Source organism: Polistes canadensis, unplaced genomic scaffold (assembly GCF_001313835.1).
Source record: "Polistes canadensis isolate GaletaPanama2010 unplaced genomic scaffold, ASM131383v1 scaffold_216, whole genome shotgun sequence".
Taxonomy (NCBI): Eukaryota; Metazoa; Arthropoda; class Insecta; order Hymenoptera; family Vespidae; genus Polistes; species Polistes canadensis.
Genome location: NW_014569763.1, coordinates 241,383 through 259,669, shown reverse-complemented (window position 1 = coordinate 259,669; position 18,287 = coordinate 241,383). Strand labels below are relative to the sequence as shown.

At 28.5% G+C, this 18,287-nt stretch overlaps 1 protein-coding gene across 5 annotated transcripts in view; it reads right to left on the bottom strand.

Annotated features, from left to right (window-relative positions):
* Positions 1 to 18,287, bottom strand: part of LOC106790128 (proton-coupled amino acid transporter 4) — a 42,154-nt gene that overhangs the window by 15,840 nt on the left and 8,027 nt on the right. The window contains exon 1 of one of the 5 annotated variants that reach the window (XM_014754844.1): positions 14,037 to 14,112. The exons of 3 other annotated variants lie outside the window; for them this stretch is intronic. In XM_014754844.1, the coding sequence (XP_014610330.1) occupies positions 14,037 to 14,042 (6 nt within the window). In that variant the 5' untranslated portion in view covers positions 14,043 to 14,112. Of the gene's footprint in view, positions 1 to 4,284; positions 4,384 to 14,036; positions 14,113 to 18,287 lie in introns of those variants that run through there. One more of the 5 variants, XM_014754839.1, reaches the window with a different exon arrangement.

Below are 18,287 nucleotides of genomic sequence, written 5' to 3'. Positions count from 1 at the left end.
TATATATCGTTTAAACTAATCAAATATTTAAAATAGAAATCTACAATCATTTGATATTTATTCTATTTATTTGTAAAAAGGTTAATTTAAAATGCAACACTTAATAAGAATAAGTTCTAAAATTAAGCAAATGATAATTTTAGTTAATTATTCATATATATATATCGTTTAAACTAATCAAATATTTAAAAAATAGTCTACAATAATTTATTATTCATTTTTTCAACTTGCAAAAGGATACATTTAAAGTGCAATATTTATATTTTCTCAGTTCTAAAATTAAACAAATAATAATTATTGTCAATTATTCATATATATCGTTTAAACTATTAAAATATTTAAAATAGAAATCTACAATAATTTATTATTCATTTTTTGAACTTGCAAAAGGATACATTTACAGTACAATATTTATATATTTTCTCAGTTCTAAAATTAAACAAATAATAATTATTGTCAATTATTCATATATATCGTTTAAACTATTAAAATATTTAAAATAGAAATCTACAATAATTTATTATTCATTTTTTGAACTTGCAAAAGGATACATTTACAGTACAATATTTATATATTTTCTCAGTTCTAAAATTAAACAAATAATAATTTTAGTTAATTATTCATATATATATCGTGTGTGTGTGTGTGTTTAAACTATTAAAATATTTAAAAAAGAATTCTACAATCATTTAAAATATATTCTATTTACTTGGAAAAAGGTTAATTTAAAATGCAATATTTAATATGAATAAGTTCTAAAATCAAACAAATAATAATTTTATTTAATATTATTCATATTTGTATCGTTTAAACTATTAAAACATTTAGAAAATAAAATGTATACTTTTTTAACCCTTTTAGTGTCGAATGATGATATATAGTCGCGTATGCGATGACATCTAATTATTTGCATCGCGACAGAACTCCATCTCAAAATAAATTTATAAAATGTTATAAATAATTCAATTTATTCAATTCGTTGCAAGATAATTAAAAATACTTTTTATGGATTATGGATTTAAGTTTCTATTATATTCTATACTGATTGGTGGAAAGACTGAGCATCGTCTTGAAAACGTAATCGATAAATGTAAATAACTGTTAAAACAAAAATCACTTTATGTGTCATGCATAATTTGTAATCTGTGCAATAAAAGGTTACACGATGTATGTGTTACCACTAGAGTGCAGAATTTTATTATTCTACAGATTATCGAGGTAATGTGTAGATTAACTAGGATAATCTGTTGAAGTATCGACAATTTTTTCATTTCTCAAATTATCTAGATAATTTGTATATTATTTACTAGGTATTCGTTAATGTGACAATAAGATCTTTGCTTGAACAACAGCAACGTTTCTGTATATGCTTAAATTAACATAATGTTATTTATTTATTTTTCGATATCTAAAGAATCAAATTAATACGATCAAACAATCAACAAATTAGTTGATAGAATCAATGATCAATCTCAATTTAAGAAACTATAATAAAAAGAATCAAACTGTTTAAATTATTATTACAATTAAATAAATCAATTTGTAAATCATATGATATAATTATTAGACACTTTGAATTACATAACAATTGATTTTAACGATAAACACACCTATTTGTGATATTTTTAGATTTGCAGTAACATTTTAGGAAACCCTACCCAGTACCAAGGAATTGTTTTATTGTTGTTTAATACAAAGATATTTCTACAGTAGAAACATCTTTTTTAACGATACTTCAACGATAAGGAATCCGTTAATGTGCACATTATCTAGATAAAATGCAGAAAACTCTTGATTCCGTACGTAAACGGAGCAAATCAGTTAATCTGCAGATTAGTTAGTTAATCTGCACATTTATTGCTTTCGAGCTTTAGCAATAACATATGCATTAATAAGCAACAATATTTAATAAATTATTTGTGTTAATAATAATAAGTAAATATTAAACCTTTTTACAATAGTCAGATAACTAAATATAAATATTTATAATAATAATAAAATTTTTGTTCATATACTAGCAACACCAATCATTTATTTTGTAGCACATCATTTTGACGTTTGCTATACTTCGTACTAGATGATTTACAAACAATAATTTTTCTTACGTGCAAATACTAGTTCTAAAAAGGAAATTGATTTGTCTTCTTTTTCATACTGTTTTATATTTACGTTAAACATATAATTTTTAACAAATATTATATTTCAATATAATTGATATTACTTTATTAATTAAAATTGAAAATATATTCCTTATTATTTATTTTTTGTTTTAACTTTGTCAATATCATTCTCACTTTGGTTTTTATCATTTTTTTCTGAAAACTTAACAAATACGTCAAATTTGTATATTATTAGTTACGATATTTTAGATCACCACTAAAAGGGTTAAATATTCATTCTAATATTATCCTTGCAAAAAGGGGGCTAAATTTCAAATGAAAAATTTATATTTTCTAGCAGCGTCAGTTGTAAGGGCTTAAAATGAAAGTACTACAGTGATTTCTCTGACGGTGCAATACTGCGAGCCAAGTATACTCGAGTTGATTCGAGTTCGTTGGTCCCGTCTACGAGCTATTCCAAGATTCGTGAGTTTCGAGAGCAAAACGTGCACGAGAACTAAGACAAATATTTCAAGCAACAACTAAAGCACCGTTGATTACGAAAAAAGGTAGATAGAGAATTTATATTAATTCTTAGAATATAAGGAAAATTTATGAAAATAAAACAAAAATCCGAATACTACACGAATTATCTTCTTATTATATTATTAATTATTCAATTATTTTTTTATTCAATTGTCCCCGAAAAGTTCGTACCGATTTGTAAAGAATAAATATTAATCGACAATTCAATAATAAATGAATAAATAATAATAAGAAAAGATTATTTAAGTATCTTATTTCGAATTAAGAACATAACAAAATTCTCTAAATTGTTAATTATTGTAATTGAAATAATTATCATTTTTCACATAGTGGTTAAAAACAATATCTCGTTATATATGAGCCGTTTATTTTGAAAGTGGCATAAGTCACTTTTTCAAAAAAACCGAGTTAATGGCAACACTAATTACAACTTTTCATTTTCAATAAAAAAAAAAAAAAGAAAAAAAAAGTGACTTACGCCACTTTCCAAATAAACGGCTCATATGCATATTAAGGTATTCAAAAAAAGTGGGAAGCTTTTAACTTTATAATACTCCATAGAATTAAACCTAATGACAATTTATGTATACTTATTTATATCGATTAAATGGCCAGTTTTTAAATAAATTCCCATTTTCTACAAATATTAAATAAAACAATCTTCGAATGACACAATAATAATAATAAATGAATATTTATTATTATATTTGTGTTTGTTAATTAAATGAAAGAAAGAAAAAAAAAACATTTGAAATCCGTTTATCTGACCGATTATTCGATCGTATCGTTTAATTAGAAAAGAAATATTCTGATTTGTCAGTTTTTTTCCATCTAAATAATTTTCTTTGTTCTTTCTTAATACATTTCAGCTGTAGAATTATAATCTATAAATATTGAAACAATTGTGGAAGTTATGAGTGTTTGAAGGTACGCATATGCGCCAAGCCTTTCGTGTTATATTAAAACTTTACCGTTTTTCATAAAACCGCTTTCACCGAATTGGCGTACACGAAAGCTCTCAACAAATTGTTGACCTATTAATTTCTCGTAAAATTCATTTTACACTTGCATCTTTTGATATATCAAGACCCAACAAAAAAATGAAGAAAAATATCAAAGATATCTCTTCCTTTTCTAATTTTAATTTTAGATCTTAAAAAAAAAAAAAAAAAAATTAGCGAAAAATCCGAGAGATATTTTGAACGTTCGCCAAATTCTTTTTTTACCGTTCCCAATTTTTTCCCCGAAGGACAATCAATAAATAGATAAATAGACAAATATTTTAACAAAAATGAATTTCTTTCTTTTTTCTTTACCAATAATTCGTAAAGAATAAAATAACGAATATCGGTTACCCTCGATAACAAATTTTCATATAAATATTGTAACTGAATAATTGTCAATAAACTTAAAATTCGATTATAAAAAAGAAGAAAAAAATTCACAAGAAAAGTGTTAAAAACAATTACGATAAATCAGACTACACCTTGTCGTCGTTTTCATTGGCAAACCGTTTAAAATAATCAATTGAAATAAATTAATCAAATATAAAACTCTAGAAGTATGATATCGTATTTGTAAAATATCAAATAATCATTATAATATAAATATATCTCAATCAGGCAAAATTATTCTTCACCCTGATTCGAGATCGATGATCGTTGTTAGATGTCATTGAGAGTGAACTCATCTCCACATCGTGAACACTATCCGCATTTCCCATTTTATCTTGATCAAAGTATTTCTTCCAACTTGTCAAAAAGTATTCCTTTGTTTATTTGTTGTTACTATTGTTGTTGTTGTAATTTGTAACACGTAAACTCACAGTTAAAAATCTACTTCAAAAAAAAATAAAACTATCATCCACTCGCGTGCGAACCGATTAATGTAAAAAGTATGTCCAAAAAACAGATCGGACTTTGTATTGTTTATAAATCCAATAATGTGTTCTGTCAATCGTTCGAGAAAATAATCGACAAAGCGAATACATTTCAATGTAAATATAAATAATATTTAAAATCAAACAAATCGTATTTCTCTATTAAATAGATCCGCAAATTTTGCAATAAGTGCGAACCTTAAAGAATTGAAACTAAAAGGATAGACGAACAAACAAACAAACAAACAAAACAAACCGAACAAACGAAAAAAAAATAAACGATACGATAAATAGATCAAAAGAAGAAGAAGGTATGCGTGTACGCGGTCTTAATCCGATAGATCTCGCCGATAAAACTGTTTTCTAAATCTCTTTCTCTACAACCCCGAGGTGTTGGTGTTGGTGTTGGTGGTGTTGGTCCATTCCGTCGTACAGTTCGACGCGAGTAGAAACCGCGACGTAGAAAAGCCGCGGATCGTTGCCAAATCTTTCGGCAATGTCCCGAGGACGGGTACGAACTCTTTATATACGACTAACGAATACGAAAATAGGAAGAACAAATAGACGCGTGTCGTCTACTTCACGTGAACTAAGTAACAACGATGACTACACTAAACACGACGACGACAACGACGATGGTCTATAACCCGACTGCAACATCTGTACAAACGTTAACCAACAAACGTAAGGACACTTTAAGAAAAATTGTCGTCTTATTGTTAGCAACTATCGTCATAATATCGTTTGTCGTATAGTTTGACCAGCCATTTAGAATAATCCTTCCACTCCCTCTTCTTTTCTATTTTTTCTTTTTTTTTTTTTCTTTGAAACACTCGTTCTTATGCAAAAATAAAATTACTGTCTTTCTCTCTCTCTCTCTTCCCCCTCCCCACACTCCAACCACCCCTACCACTCTCTCTCTCTCTCTCTCTCTAACACACATTCTCATTCTCACTTTTATTTTCTAAAGTCAATTTAACGTGCACGCAAAAGACAGGTGTCATCGCCCACGCCGATCTTTATTTTCGATCTTGGAGCCCGAGCTAGTTCGTTGAAGAGTTACGTTAACATTTTGTAACAATCGTAACGTCATCTTATTCTTATTACGTATGACACTTAATGTACATATATATATATACTTAAAGATTTGTTAATCAGCGGAAAATATAACTTAATAGTGCTATTATATTTCTTTCTCTCTCTCTCTCTCAAGGTTATTTGTTTTTTCTTTTATACCTCTGCGTGATACAATGCGATACGATACGGGATACGATACGGATACAATACGATACGACGGAACGGAATGGCGCCGAATGGCGCCGTGCCGCGTCGTACACAACCCACGGCTCGAATCGAATTCGTTTGCGGTCTATTTAGAGCACGCGACACGGCGCCTCGGTTAAGAAGCTACCGTATATATCGTTTCTAACATAACACGGGGAATGAAGCTATAATATATACAAGGAGGACGATCGTGATACGCGTTTTCGTCAAATTTGTGTTGTTGAAATTAATTAAATACCGAGTACGATAATTCTCCACGAGGGTGGCGCTAGTGTTCATAAGTTCAGATTTAATTACGTGTCATTTTATAATTAAACAAATGAAACAAATAATTCTCTTTGATGTTTTTTGTTTTAATCATGAAACCTTAATTTAATTAAGGTTTAATTAAAGGATTAGGATTCATTTTCTTACAGCTCAACAGGTTATTTTATATTGTTGATTTTGTGGTTAACTGTCTAATTGGCAATTACATTTTACATGCAGTATCATTCCATTTTTATACTGATTGAATTAAAGATAAATTGATTCCATTTCACAATTTTTTTACAGATATATATATAGGATGATTTTTCGACATTTTTTTTCATGCTATTGTTATTTTTTCTTGACTTTGTGATATCATAAACAATTATTTTTTTTTTTCTAAGTTAAAGGTACGTTTTTTTCATATTTGAAAAATCAGATCATGCGAATCGACGCGCTCTCTAGTGGAAATATAAATCATCATTTCATACTGCATATACGTAGTCACATTTATAAAACAGCGATTGTCCTCCTTGTATATAGGCTTCGTGACACGGGGGATCAAAAAAGATCCCTGTTATTCCTGAACAAGGATACGTAACATTCACGCGCTCATTTCACGTGATTTGTCCCCGTGGCGCCTAGATGCATTTTTTTTATTACGGGATGCATATTTTATTGAAATTTTTTTGTTACAGCTTATAAAAAGAGTTGTATCATATAATTATGTTCAATGCATTATTCGCGATTAGGTCACCGGTGACCCCCGAGGCGTTGTAGACCATTTTTGTGATTATCAGTCGTTTCAAACTGTCCCAAAATGAAAGTTGATTAGAATTTATGGAAATCTGTAGTTGATTTGTCAGTTCATCAATGTGAAAAATTATAAAATGTTATTGGAAATTGGTAATAGAGCTTTTACTGATTACTTGTGTCGTCAATTAAATGGTGTTATAAAAATAAGTAAATCGAAAAATATTTCAATTCCTGATTTTAGGATGAAGTTAGTAAAGTATTTAGTACAATAATCTGATGTTGAAGATTGCATTTCATCAAGCAATTACGTATAGAAAAAATACATCGTTACGCGTGGAATACATATTTTTCTTGTATTAATAAAATTATTTTTGAATGTTCTCTGTATGTCATTATTTCCTTCAAACCCTTATAAAAACAATGACATTATTTAAATATTAATCAGTATCGACATTTACTCTAATTATTACTATAATTTTTACAATTAGTCTTGTTGAGGTCACCGGTGACCTACACGGCAGTCAACGCGTTAACCGGAAATTGGATTAAGCAACTGCGTAGGGCCACTCCCTTTGGGGCCCTCTGAATGTCTTAAAATTTATTTTCATTGGAATTCTAGAAAAAGATCACGTTTCTTTTTTTTCATAAATTTAGTTAATATTTTACACGATATGAATATTTTTAATTATTTTTCTGTTTTTGTTAATGACTTAATAGGAGCGTGTAATATTTTCAGTATGAAACTGTTCTATTATACGCCATAATTTATCCTCTTCGCGCTTTTCTTACTTCCGCATAAGTGTACAATTACAAATCACGAGAATATCACGAAAATTCGACGTTTTTCCTTTTTCGATTGCAAGAAGTTCATTGAATCGATTTAAACGTTGTCGGTTATACGTATTTTTGGTAGTGATATATATAGTAGTAGTTCCCAACTTGTCCCACAGGGGGACAACTTAATATTTAAATATGGCGATTCGAAACTTTGACCGCCATATCGAGTTCATACGTTTTATTCCAGGCGCCACGAAAGTATTTCCATTATTCTATATATATGATAAAATAATAATAAATATGATTATATAAGATCACATTCTAATTCATAGAGCTTTTATCTTGCTAGAGGTTATGGGTGACCACTCGATTGCACTTGATAACATTTTTGAAATATTTATTTACAACTATTGCTTAGAATCCGATCAAAAAAAGTATTACATATCGCGGAGATGGCATTGGTCAGCCTCATCTTTGCTTGAAATATTTTAATACAATATATTGTTGCATGGAACATTTGAAAAATTGTTACTCTTAACTCCTACAAAAAAATACACTTACGCAATAAAGTTATACATAGAAAATAATCATGTTTAACATAGACGTAACATTACGCAATAATGTTTAATCATAGAAAAATTTAATGCAATGTATGACAGATTAAGTATGGTAATAAAAAAAAGAAATTCTAGTTTCACAAGTACAAATGAAGAACTATTTTCTGTAATAAAATGTATAATGTTCTAATTAAAAAATCCCTAATTGTTCAATAGTACATTTTTAATTTCGAAGTATTCTCGAATTAGCTATAATGTTCAAAATTCGTTAATTGACGATGATCATTTAATTTTTACAATTATAAAGGATTAATATAGTAACCTAAAATAACAAATAAATTAAAACATTTGTAATAGAGAAAATATTGTTAACGATGAATACTGCAATGTAAATTGGTCAATATTTTCATGCGTACCGCGTTAACATAATCATTTTCAATTGAAGCTAATTTCATTTTCAAATATAACGAGAATTTCTGTTTTAATTATTTTTTTATTTTTCTGCGCATTACAAAAATTTGTTGTGCTAGACCTTGGGTTATATAAGATTTAATTATATATATATTGTTCCAATGTAATTGTAGGTGCAGTTTCACGTGTGATGAATTTCACTTATCAAATAATAGGTTATGTTATGTAATAATAGAGTATTATCATATACAGCTATTGGTTTGCATACATTTATTATAATATTGTCCAATGCAGTATTTTCCAAGTATTCATTACATTTGATTCTGTTGTAAAATATGTGTTATTGTTAGTTAAAAATTTAAAAGAAAAAACAATTATGAAAGAGAAGAAAATTGTAACGACGAAGACAATAATGTTCTCAATGTATCGAGAAAATATGAGGATGGCTACGTCATCCATCCTGCTAATTATTATAATTAGATCAATTTGTTCATTTACATTTTCTTATTATCTACAATCCTGACGTAACTGTAATCCTTGCAAAAAACTATTAGCTATTTCGCAAAGTGTATTTGTTAGAATTTGACATAAGGGAAATTAACCTAGAAAAAGGAATTTGACTTCCGGAAAATTTGAATCACCGAGAATCGAAAAAGTTGGAAAATTACTGTTATAATACATTGGATTTATTCAAAAGTTTCTTTGTAGTTTCCTGATAAATGACTTCAAGATTGTATAACCTCTGGTAATATTAATCAAATCTGGCAATACTTGCGTACATTTGAAAATTGGCATATCATAGAGTAATTTAAAATAAAAGTTGTGATTTTTGTTTATTCAATCAAAAGTTATTGCGTTGGAAAATGAGTAAAAATAAAGATGAGATTTGATACGTTTTGAAATATGCCGCCATATATTGTTTCACAATAAATTATTCTATGATTTAATATAAAAATGATATAAAAAAGGAAAAACCGAATAAATATAATAAAAATTTGAAAAATATGAACAAGAAAAGTATAGTGCAAAAATGATTTATTGATAATCAGAATTTATTTGAGTATCTATTTAGTAATTAAAAGTTAAATGTAGTTATCTTTTCCAAATGGGCGCCATATTTTTTCACAGTAAAGGATTCTATGATTTAATATAAAAATGATATAAAAAAGGAAAAACCGAATAAATATAATAGAAATTTGAGAAATGTGAACATGAAAAGTATAGTGGAAAAATGATTTATTGATATAATCAGAATTTATTTGAGTATTTATTTAGTAATTAAAGGTTAAATGTAGTTAACTTCTCCAAGTGGCCGCCATATTGTTTCACGGTAATCAAAAATCGAAATAAACAACAGAGAGTGAGAAGGACTTAAATGATATCACAAAAAAAGAAAAATAGTAACTAGGATTGGTAAAAACATTAATGACATTTATGAACATGATGCAATATCGGTACGAGTGCCACAGAACTGGTTCGAGCGTTTTTAATCTGAAAATTTCGATGTTAAAAATGTAATTAGTTCTGATTGCGTCAATCATTTAAAGGGTCGATAAAATCCAGAGAAAAATTTGATCGAACACTTTATCAGTCATAATATCAATAAGGATCTAAACATCTATTACAAAGCAGTTTTAAATCATCTGGAAAAAACTAAATCTAGAATATGAGAAAAAAAACTTGTCTCGTTTTTGTATTAAAATACGAAGAAACATTTCACTTGAGCTAATAGGTTGATCTATAAGTCCGTCCAATTTTTTGTTAAATAACTAATAAAAAAAAACGCACGAGCTTAATGGTTGACCTAATAATTTTCACTTAAAGCAAATATTAAATTTTGAAATAGAAAAATAATTCCTATATTTGTGTTTATATTGTATTATTTATTACATTAGAATTTAAAATCTTTGTCACGTTATAAGAATTCGTGATAGAATAACTTATGTTATACAAGAGTCTATTGTATTCATTTCTAACTCTTTATAATATAATTGTAGACAACAGAAACACAGCCAAAAAAAAAAAATATCAATAGCGACATAGACACAAACAATGTAATTCTGAATTAACGAGAAAATTAATTCTAAAAATGATGGTATTCCCGTATTTAATTATTTAGCAAAAACCCCGTGCGTTACAGGGAAGTACATTTCTATTTCGACGCACGCAATACTTCCATAAACTTAGGAAGTCTATTGTAATCATTACGTTTCCCTACCATTCTTATCTCCCACTTCTTTTAGGAAAAAAAAAAAAAAAATGTAAAGCAACAAAAATATCAAACACGTTTCTTGACATATGTCTAAAAAAAAAAGGAAAAAAAAAAAAAACACACACACACACAATGCAATAGCATTCTCTCCCCAATGGAATAACTTACGCAATATCCTTTCACGGTCGACACCTTATCTTTGTCGTTAATGGTCACGCAATCGCATTGAAAGATAAGTATTATAAACTTTTATTAGGAAAATAACTAGTAACCGTTTCGACACCGAGTGCGTTGGCTTTAAATAATTTTTCCGTAGACACCTGACCAAGTTAAACGATTTCAATTTTCGATAAATACAAAAATACAATTCATTCTCTGATACGGTAAGTAATATGGATACTTGTTTATATATATATATATGTTATTATCGTATATAGAGGAAAAGGTATGAGTATGAGATAAAGTTGTAAAGTAGTATGAGACACACCACATATATTTAACATTTAAATAATTTTCATATATATATATATTATATTATATATATAGGTTTGATAATGGATAGTAGATTATGAATTATGACGACTATAAAAATTTGTCTAACAAAAATATTATTGATAGTCCTCGTTTTTTTGTTTAATGGAACATTTTGAGTTACGACTATGTTCAAAAGTTTTTACGTGTTTACTATTTTCAGTTAACTTCACATTGGTTTATTTTGTGTGATTTTAGTTTTTTTTTTTTTTTTTTTTTAATAAAAAAATGTAAGTTATACTACATTATTAGTAATTTTATATTAATGGATATTTTAAGGGGGGAGGGTTGTGTTTTGATTATATATTAATTGTAAGATAAAATAAAATAACAAATTGGTAATAATACGAGATACTTTATTGGTAGTATTATGAGACTGTTTCATATTGTTCTATCACATTTTTAAATTTAGTATTAAACCCAATTAATTTCAATCATTGTTTTTAGATGACACGAACTATATTTAACTATGATGAATAGATACTTAAGAAAGAATTACTTTGAAGAAAATATGGTAAAAATAATCAAAGTTGTTAAAGACAAACAAATTTGGCTAGTTTAAAACAATAAAAGTGTATGATATACCACTATTTACACTATCTCGTTCGTGTTCTAAAATTAATAACGATGTCATTGGAAAAAATCTACAAAAATTAAGTAGAAAAATAATTTTAACCCTAACGCCGACTATAGTCGGCATCCATGCTACAACCCGTGTATACAAGTGCCGACTATAATCAGCAAAAAAATTCTACTTTACTAGTAGAGTAACTGTTGAATCTATTTATTGACCGGTTTTTGGATTAATTCTGCTATAAATATTAAAATATACTATAAAAGTATATTTTAAAGACACCTAATTTATTTTGAAAGTCAAAATAAGTGGTTTGGTGGCGTTGAAAACGTAAGTGCTAACACCGAAACCTACCAACGTGCAATGTGAAATCTCGAGGCCTTGTTCGGGGCCTTACACTATCCTTTAATCCGCCAATGATCGTGTGAATTATAAATCCACCGTAATTGTGCACATCTAAAAGGCACAGATCACATATCTGTTTATCGTAAAATAAATTAAATCTCTTGATTAATTTATTATTATATTTTATTTATAATTTATTATTTTTTTATATTTTATTCTTATACTTGTACAATAATAAAACGTTTCTATCAATACTTTAATTACAGTTTTATATAACTTATTTAACGTGAAAGTAACGTTGTCTCATATTACTACATAAATTTCTATTAATTCAGATTTGCCTTCATTTAGAAGAAGTCAAAAAATCAAATGTTCTCAAAAGTACATAATATTAATCTTTGCGTTAGCACATTCCCGAAATATCTTCGTTTCATTTGTTTCGTTTATTATTACATTATGATTTTGTATAATAAAAACTAAAAAATCAGTATCCCATATTCGTATCAACTCTTCTATAATGTTGCCTCGTAACCGAATACATTATGAATCCTAAATGAACGGAAGCTTGCAAAAGTAGTGCGTTAGGGTGGGCCGAGGTTCTCAAATAGCTTGACATGACACGACATGACACGAATATTATGATGACAAGGTCTCGAAGGTTAATCAAGAGTAGACCGTCATTAATTCTAATATATTATATATATATATCTACATAATTTACTCTCGCAATCAAAAGTGCGTGTGTGCAATAATAACGCAGAAACCTCATAAAAAATGATATTGTTGTGATAATGAAATATTAAGTTGTCCTAAAGGTTTCTTACTTTTTCTTACTAAATTTTATACTCGCTCCGCGCACATTATTTTATTTTTTATTGATTTATATAAAATAATTTATTCCTTTTCATTATTTTTCTCTATTTAAATATAAAATTGAGCACCTTCATTCTGAATAAATTCGTGAGGAGATTGACCAGGGGTACCGGATAAGCTCATCAATGATTATAAAACAGCTCACCTGAAGAATCTAACATCTCAGGTTTGAGTTCTGGTTAAGCCAGTCTAACGACAATTTTATCGCCAATTTTAATTTAATATTAAATATGTATATTATAATTCTATAATTATAACTCGATATAAACTAATATAAAATAAAATATATTCTAATATAAGAATAAAAAGAGAAAAAACTTTTTTGACAAGTGGTTCAAAAAAAAAAAAAACAAAAAAAAAGGTTAAACAAACACACGACGATTCTTATAAATTCCAAAAATTGGATGGGATAATAATGATTATTTAGTATTAGATATAAAACAAAAAAATAAATCATTCGTAATAATAGACGATGAGATCGGTATAAGTTAAAATATCGTATAGTAGTTAATTTCGAGTAATGATAGACGAAAGAATAAAAATAGATAAGCGATAAAAACAAAATGGCAATGAATTTAGCCAACAAATGAATAGGAGTCAAGAAGGATTGGTCCGTCAATTAACAAACCTCAATCCTCAAAGTGAAATCTATTTAATTTAAGTTCGCGTCGATGAAGAAACGAAACGTATAATGATCGTTTAATAAATATCCGTGACAAACGTTCTATCTATCTATTCATTGGCAGACTCTTTTAATATAGTATAGTCTCGATTAAAAGAAATTGTTGGGATCAAAGTTGAAAGAAGAAAAATAAGAAGAAGCAGAATTATTTGAGTTCCTTTCTCGTTAAAGGGTTTGTACGAATTGAAAACGATTGGGCGCTATCTGTTATATACTCTGTACGATTCGTATTGCGGGAGACCGAGATTAATAATGCGAGCTAACCAACATCCATCCGGCGCAATGACAATTAACGAATCTGCGAGTAACGTCACATCCTCATCTCGTCTGGTCAGGTCTCTCGTCAGATCTCGTCTCGTTTCGTCTCATCTCTCGTCCTCGGATATATATATATTTTTTTTTTCTTCTTTCTTTTTTTTTTCCTCGCCTCGTGCGATTTATCAACGCCACTGAACTGACGTGAAACCACGCGGGATACGCGTGGGAGTAAAGAAGCACGTTTTCTCCTTTGCCCCTGAATTACTGTTCTGAGCGTGCGCGTTGTTCACCGACACCGTCACCACTTATTCGAACGACGTGGATCACGGTGAACTGGTTGGCAACAGCATTGACCTTCTTAATCCGCCGCTCAGCGTGTTTTGGCCTCACCGAGGAGGAACGTACATCCCTCTTTTTCGAACTACATGCTTTACCAACTCTACCTAGTAGCCTTATATAGTACAGAATACAGGACCGGATTGCAAATACGTAACACCCCACACCATGCCTTTCGATCTAATTCAAATTAAATCAGGAATATAAAAATGTTAACAATTGCAATCATTTTTTTTTCAAACATTTATATTCGTTACATGTAATCTATTCTTTTTTTATGTTTTATTTCATTCGTTGTACATCGAGACTTGAAAATATGTGATATACCTAAAACCGATTGAATTTAAGCAACCCAAATCAGGAATATAAAAATTTTAACAATTAGAATCATTTTTTTCAAATCATAGTATTCGTTACATGTAATCTATTCATTTTTTATGTTTCATTTCATTCGTTGTACATCGAGACTTGAAAATATGTGATATACCTAAAACCGATTGAATTTAAGCAACCCAAATCAGGAATATAAAAATTTTAACAATTASAATCATTTTTTTCAAATCATAGTATTCGTTACATGTAATCTATTCATTTTTTATGTTTCATTTCATTCGTTGTACATCGAGACTCGAAAATATGTGACATACTTAATACCGATTTGATTTAAGCAACCCGGAAATCAATAAATGCTAAAAACTTATAATTTTGAATTTATTCAACCATGGTAAAATTCAAATGAGTTTTTTTTTTTTTTTTAACTTATTCGCATTCAACTATAAGATATTCCGTGCAGTAAAGATAAACGAGTTTTATTCGATGATATCAGATATATCTTTGTAAATATTATTTTTTTTTTAAATCGTTATAAAATTTACTCAAAGATTATATCTGCAACTAATTAATATTAAATGTTAAGAATTTATGCTGTTCTTTTCTTTTTATAAATTCTTGTCATCCATTACAAGGTATGCTTAATTTTTTCAATAATGAATTCATTATGAAATAATTTATATATCACCTTTCAACAAAATTAAAATTCCTGATCAAAAACATCGATTTGAAACAGCACAAATTTTTAATGTCCTTTCCTATAATTAAATACTAAAATAAGTTCTTCTTCAATTTATTTTCTGTTGAATTTATATTCTAATTTTCTATATTTTTATGAAAATACAATTTCTCTGCAACACACAATTGTTTTTTACCATTATTTATTTTATTTTATTTTTCTTCTTCTTTTTAAAGGATAATAATAAACAATTACCACTAATATTCAATTAAAAAATGTAACATAAATTTTCTAATAATATAAAATAAACGAATTTACTTAAAAATATCATAAGAATACAATTTATCCAACGTGAGTCTTTGTATATTTTTTATTTAAATCCATACTTGAAAGGATTTAAAGTGCATAATTCCTTTTTATAGCTCAACTGAAGTTTTGACTTTTCTTTTATCCTTTCTACTAACAATAAAGTCGAGGTGGTCCCTAAAATCATTGTACCCCAAGGTCGGTGCCCATTGTGCTTAGGTCTAAAGCCGGCCCTGACATAATAGATACACGCTTTTGTTAGACTCGTTTCGCCGAAACATCGAACCGACTGTTTGCGTGACTTCTATGCGAACAGTGAACCCTTTCCAATCTCTTATGATCTTTCTTCCGGCCGATATCGTGCGATAGAAGGTAACGGTAAATCGTTAAGTCTCGTCTGGTATCGTCTCGACTCGTCTCAACTCGTCTCAACTCGTCTTGTGTCGTCTTCTTTCGGTTTTATATTGCTTTCTCAATCATGAATAATGATTCATTAGTCTTATTTATCTCTTTTATACATTTTTACATTAACTTAAAATATCTTTTCTAACTTTTAATACATGCACAATGACGAAAAAAAAGTATTTGCATAAATTCAATATTCTTCTAACATGTTTTTTTTATAAATCCGTACAAAGTACAATTCTTTATTCAAATTTGGTTTTTCCTTTTTTTCTTTCTTTTAAATATACATTTAGAGTTCAAAGTTTAAGTATTCTGTTGAAGGTCAAATTGGTTCAAAATTAGAAAAACAAATTAATGAAAAATGCATAAGGGTTTCCATTCTAACTTGAAATTATTTATTTTTTTGTTTGTCTATTGTAAGAATTTCAGACTCGATACAAAGTGTATTGTAAAAGATATAAATTAAATGTGTTTAAAATAAACATATAAAATAATAGTGTTGATAACATTAGAACTCGTTTTCAACTTACAAGTATTTCTTTTTTTATTTACCGTACAAAATTTTAGACTCGAGTTAAATGTATTGTAAAAAATAGAAGTTAAATTTGTATAAAATAAAAAAAAAAATTAATGAAGAATGCTTAAAAAGGCAAGCTTTATATTTAAAATTATTTTCTTTTAATTATATTATACTAAATATTAAACTCCCGAGAGATATTTTTTCAAAAAAAAAAAAAATCATATCCTTTACAAATTCTTTCCAAAACATTTAATATATGCCAATACGTTTGTTTAGAATTCTATATTCGCATCATGCTATATACCAATGGTTTCCAATCTATTTTTGATCATGCCTCACGTAAGTATCTTTTAAAATTCTGACGCCTAATCCTCCTTCCACAGGGTATACAATACTTATTATTATAAAATTGAATTGCTATTCACGTGGAGAAATCCCAAAAGACTATTAACTAGATCTAAGCAAGCTTCCAAAAAACATGACATTCACGAATGAGAAAAAAACAATAGTTGAAAGCAAAAAATTCAATGCCGCCATGTTGATTACATGTGACCATAGATGATTGTTTTTTATCTGTGACACCACGATGATCATCAATAACAAAAATGCATTAGTCATTTATAATTGTAAAAATTAAATGATCATCGTCAATTAACGAATTTTTAATATTATAGCTAATTAGAGAATACTTCGAAATCAAAAATACACTATTCAACAATTGAAGATTTTTTAATTAGAAAATTACACATCTTATTACTGAAAATAGTTTTGTTATTTTATTTGTACTTGGAAGTAGAATTTTTTTATCATATTTAATCTATCATATATTGCATTTAATTTTTCTATGTTTAAACATTATGTATAACTTTATTGCGTAAGTGTATCAAAAATGTTATCAAGTGCAATCAAGTACACCAAAGGGCCACGGTGGTCACCCATAACCTCCAACAAGATAAAAGCTTTATGAATAAAAGAATGCGATCTTATATAATCATATACATGGAATAATGGAAATACTTTCGTGACGTCTAAAATAAAACATATGAATTCGACATGGCGGTCAAAGTTTCGAATCGCCATATTTAAATATCAAGTTGTCCCTCTGTGGGACAAATTGAGTACTACGACTGTACATATTATTATCAATAATATCGTATAATCGAAGATGACCGAATCGATTCCATTAACTTCTGTCAATCAAAAAAAATAAACAAAATACTCCTCCTCGTCGTATCAGTTCAATTTGCAAGATCAAAGAACTAGATTTCAAGAGGAAGAAGGAAAAAACATCGATTTCTCGTGATATTATCGCGAATTTGTAATTGGATATTCAAGCGGAAGTAAGGAAAGCACGAAGAGGACAAAATGTGGCGTATAATAGAACGGCGTCATGCTGAAAGAATCGCACGGTGTGCAAAAGAAGGAAGGAAGACAAGAAAGAAAGAAAGAAAGAGAGAGAGAGAGAGAGAGAGAGAGAGAGAAAGAGAGAGGATAGACGACAGGTAAGGTAGTTGAAGGGTAGGGACAAATATCATTGGCAAAGTAGCGGGGGGGGCGGTGGGGAGGGTGGGAGGGAAACGAGTAGCAAAGTTCAGGCATTGGCGATCAGTTGGAAAAGAAGGGGAAGAAAGGAATACGGTACGGAGGGGATGGTGGGGTAGAGTTAAAAGGTGCGCCTTCT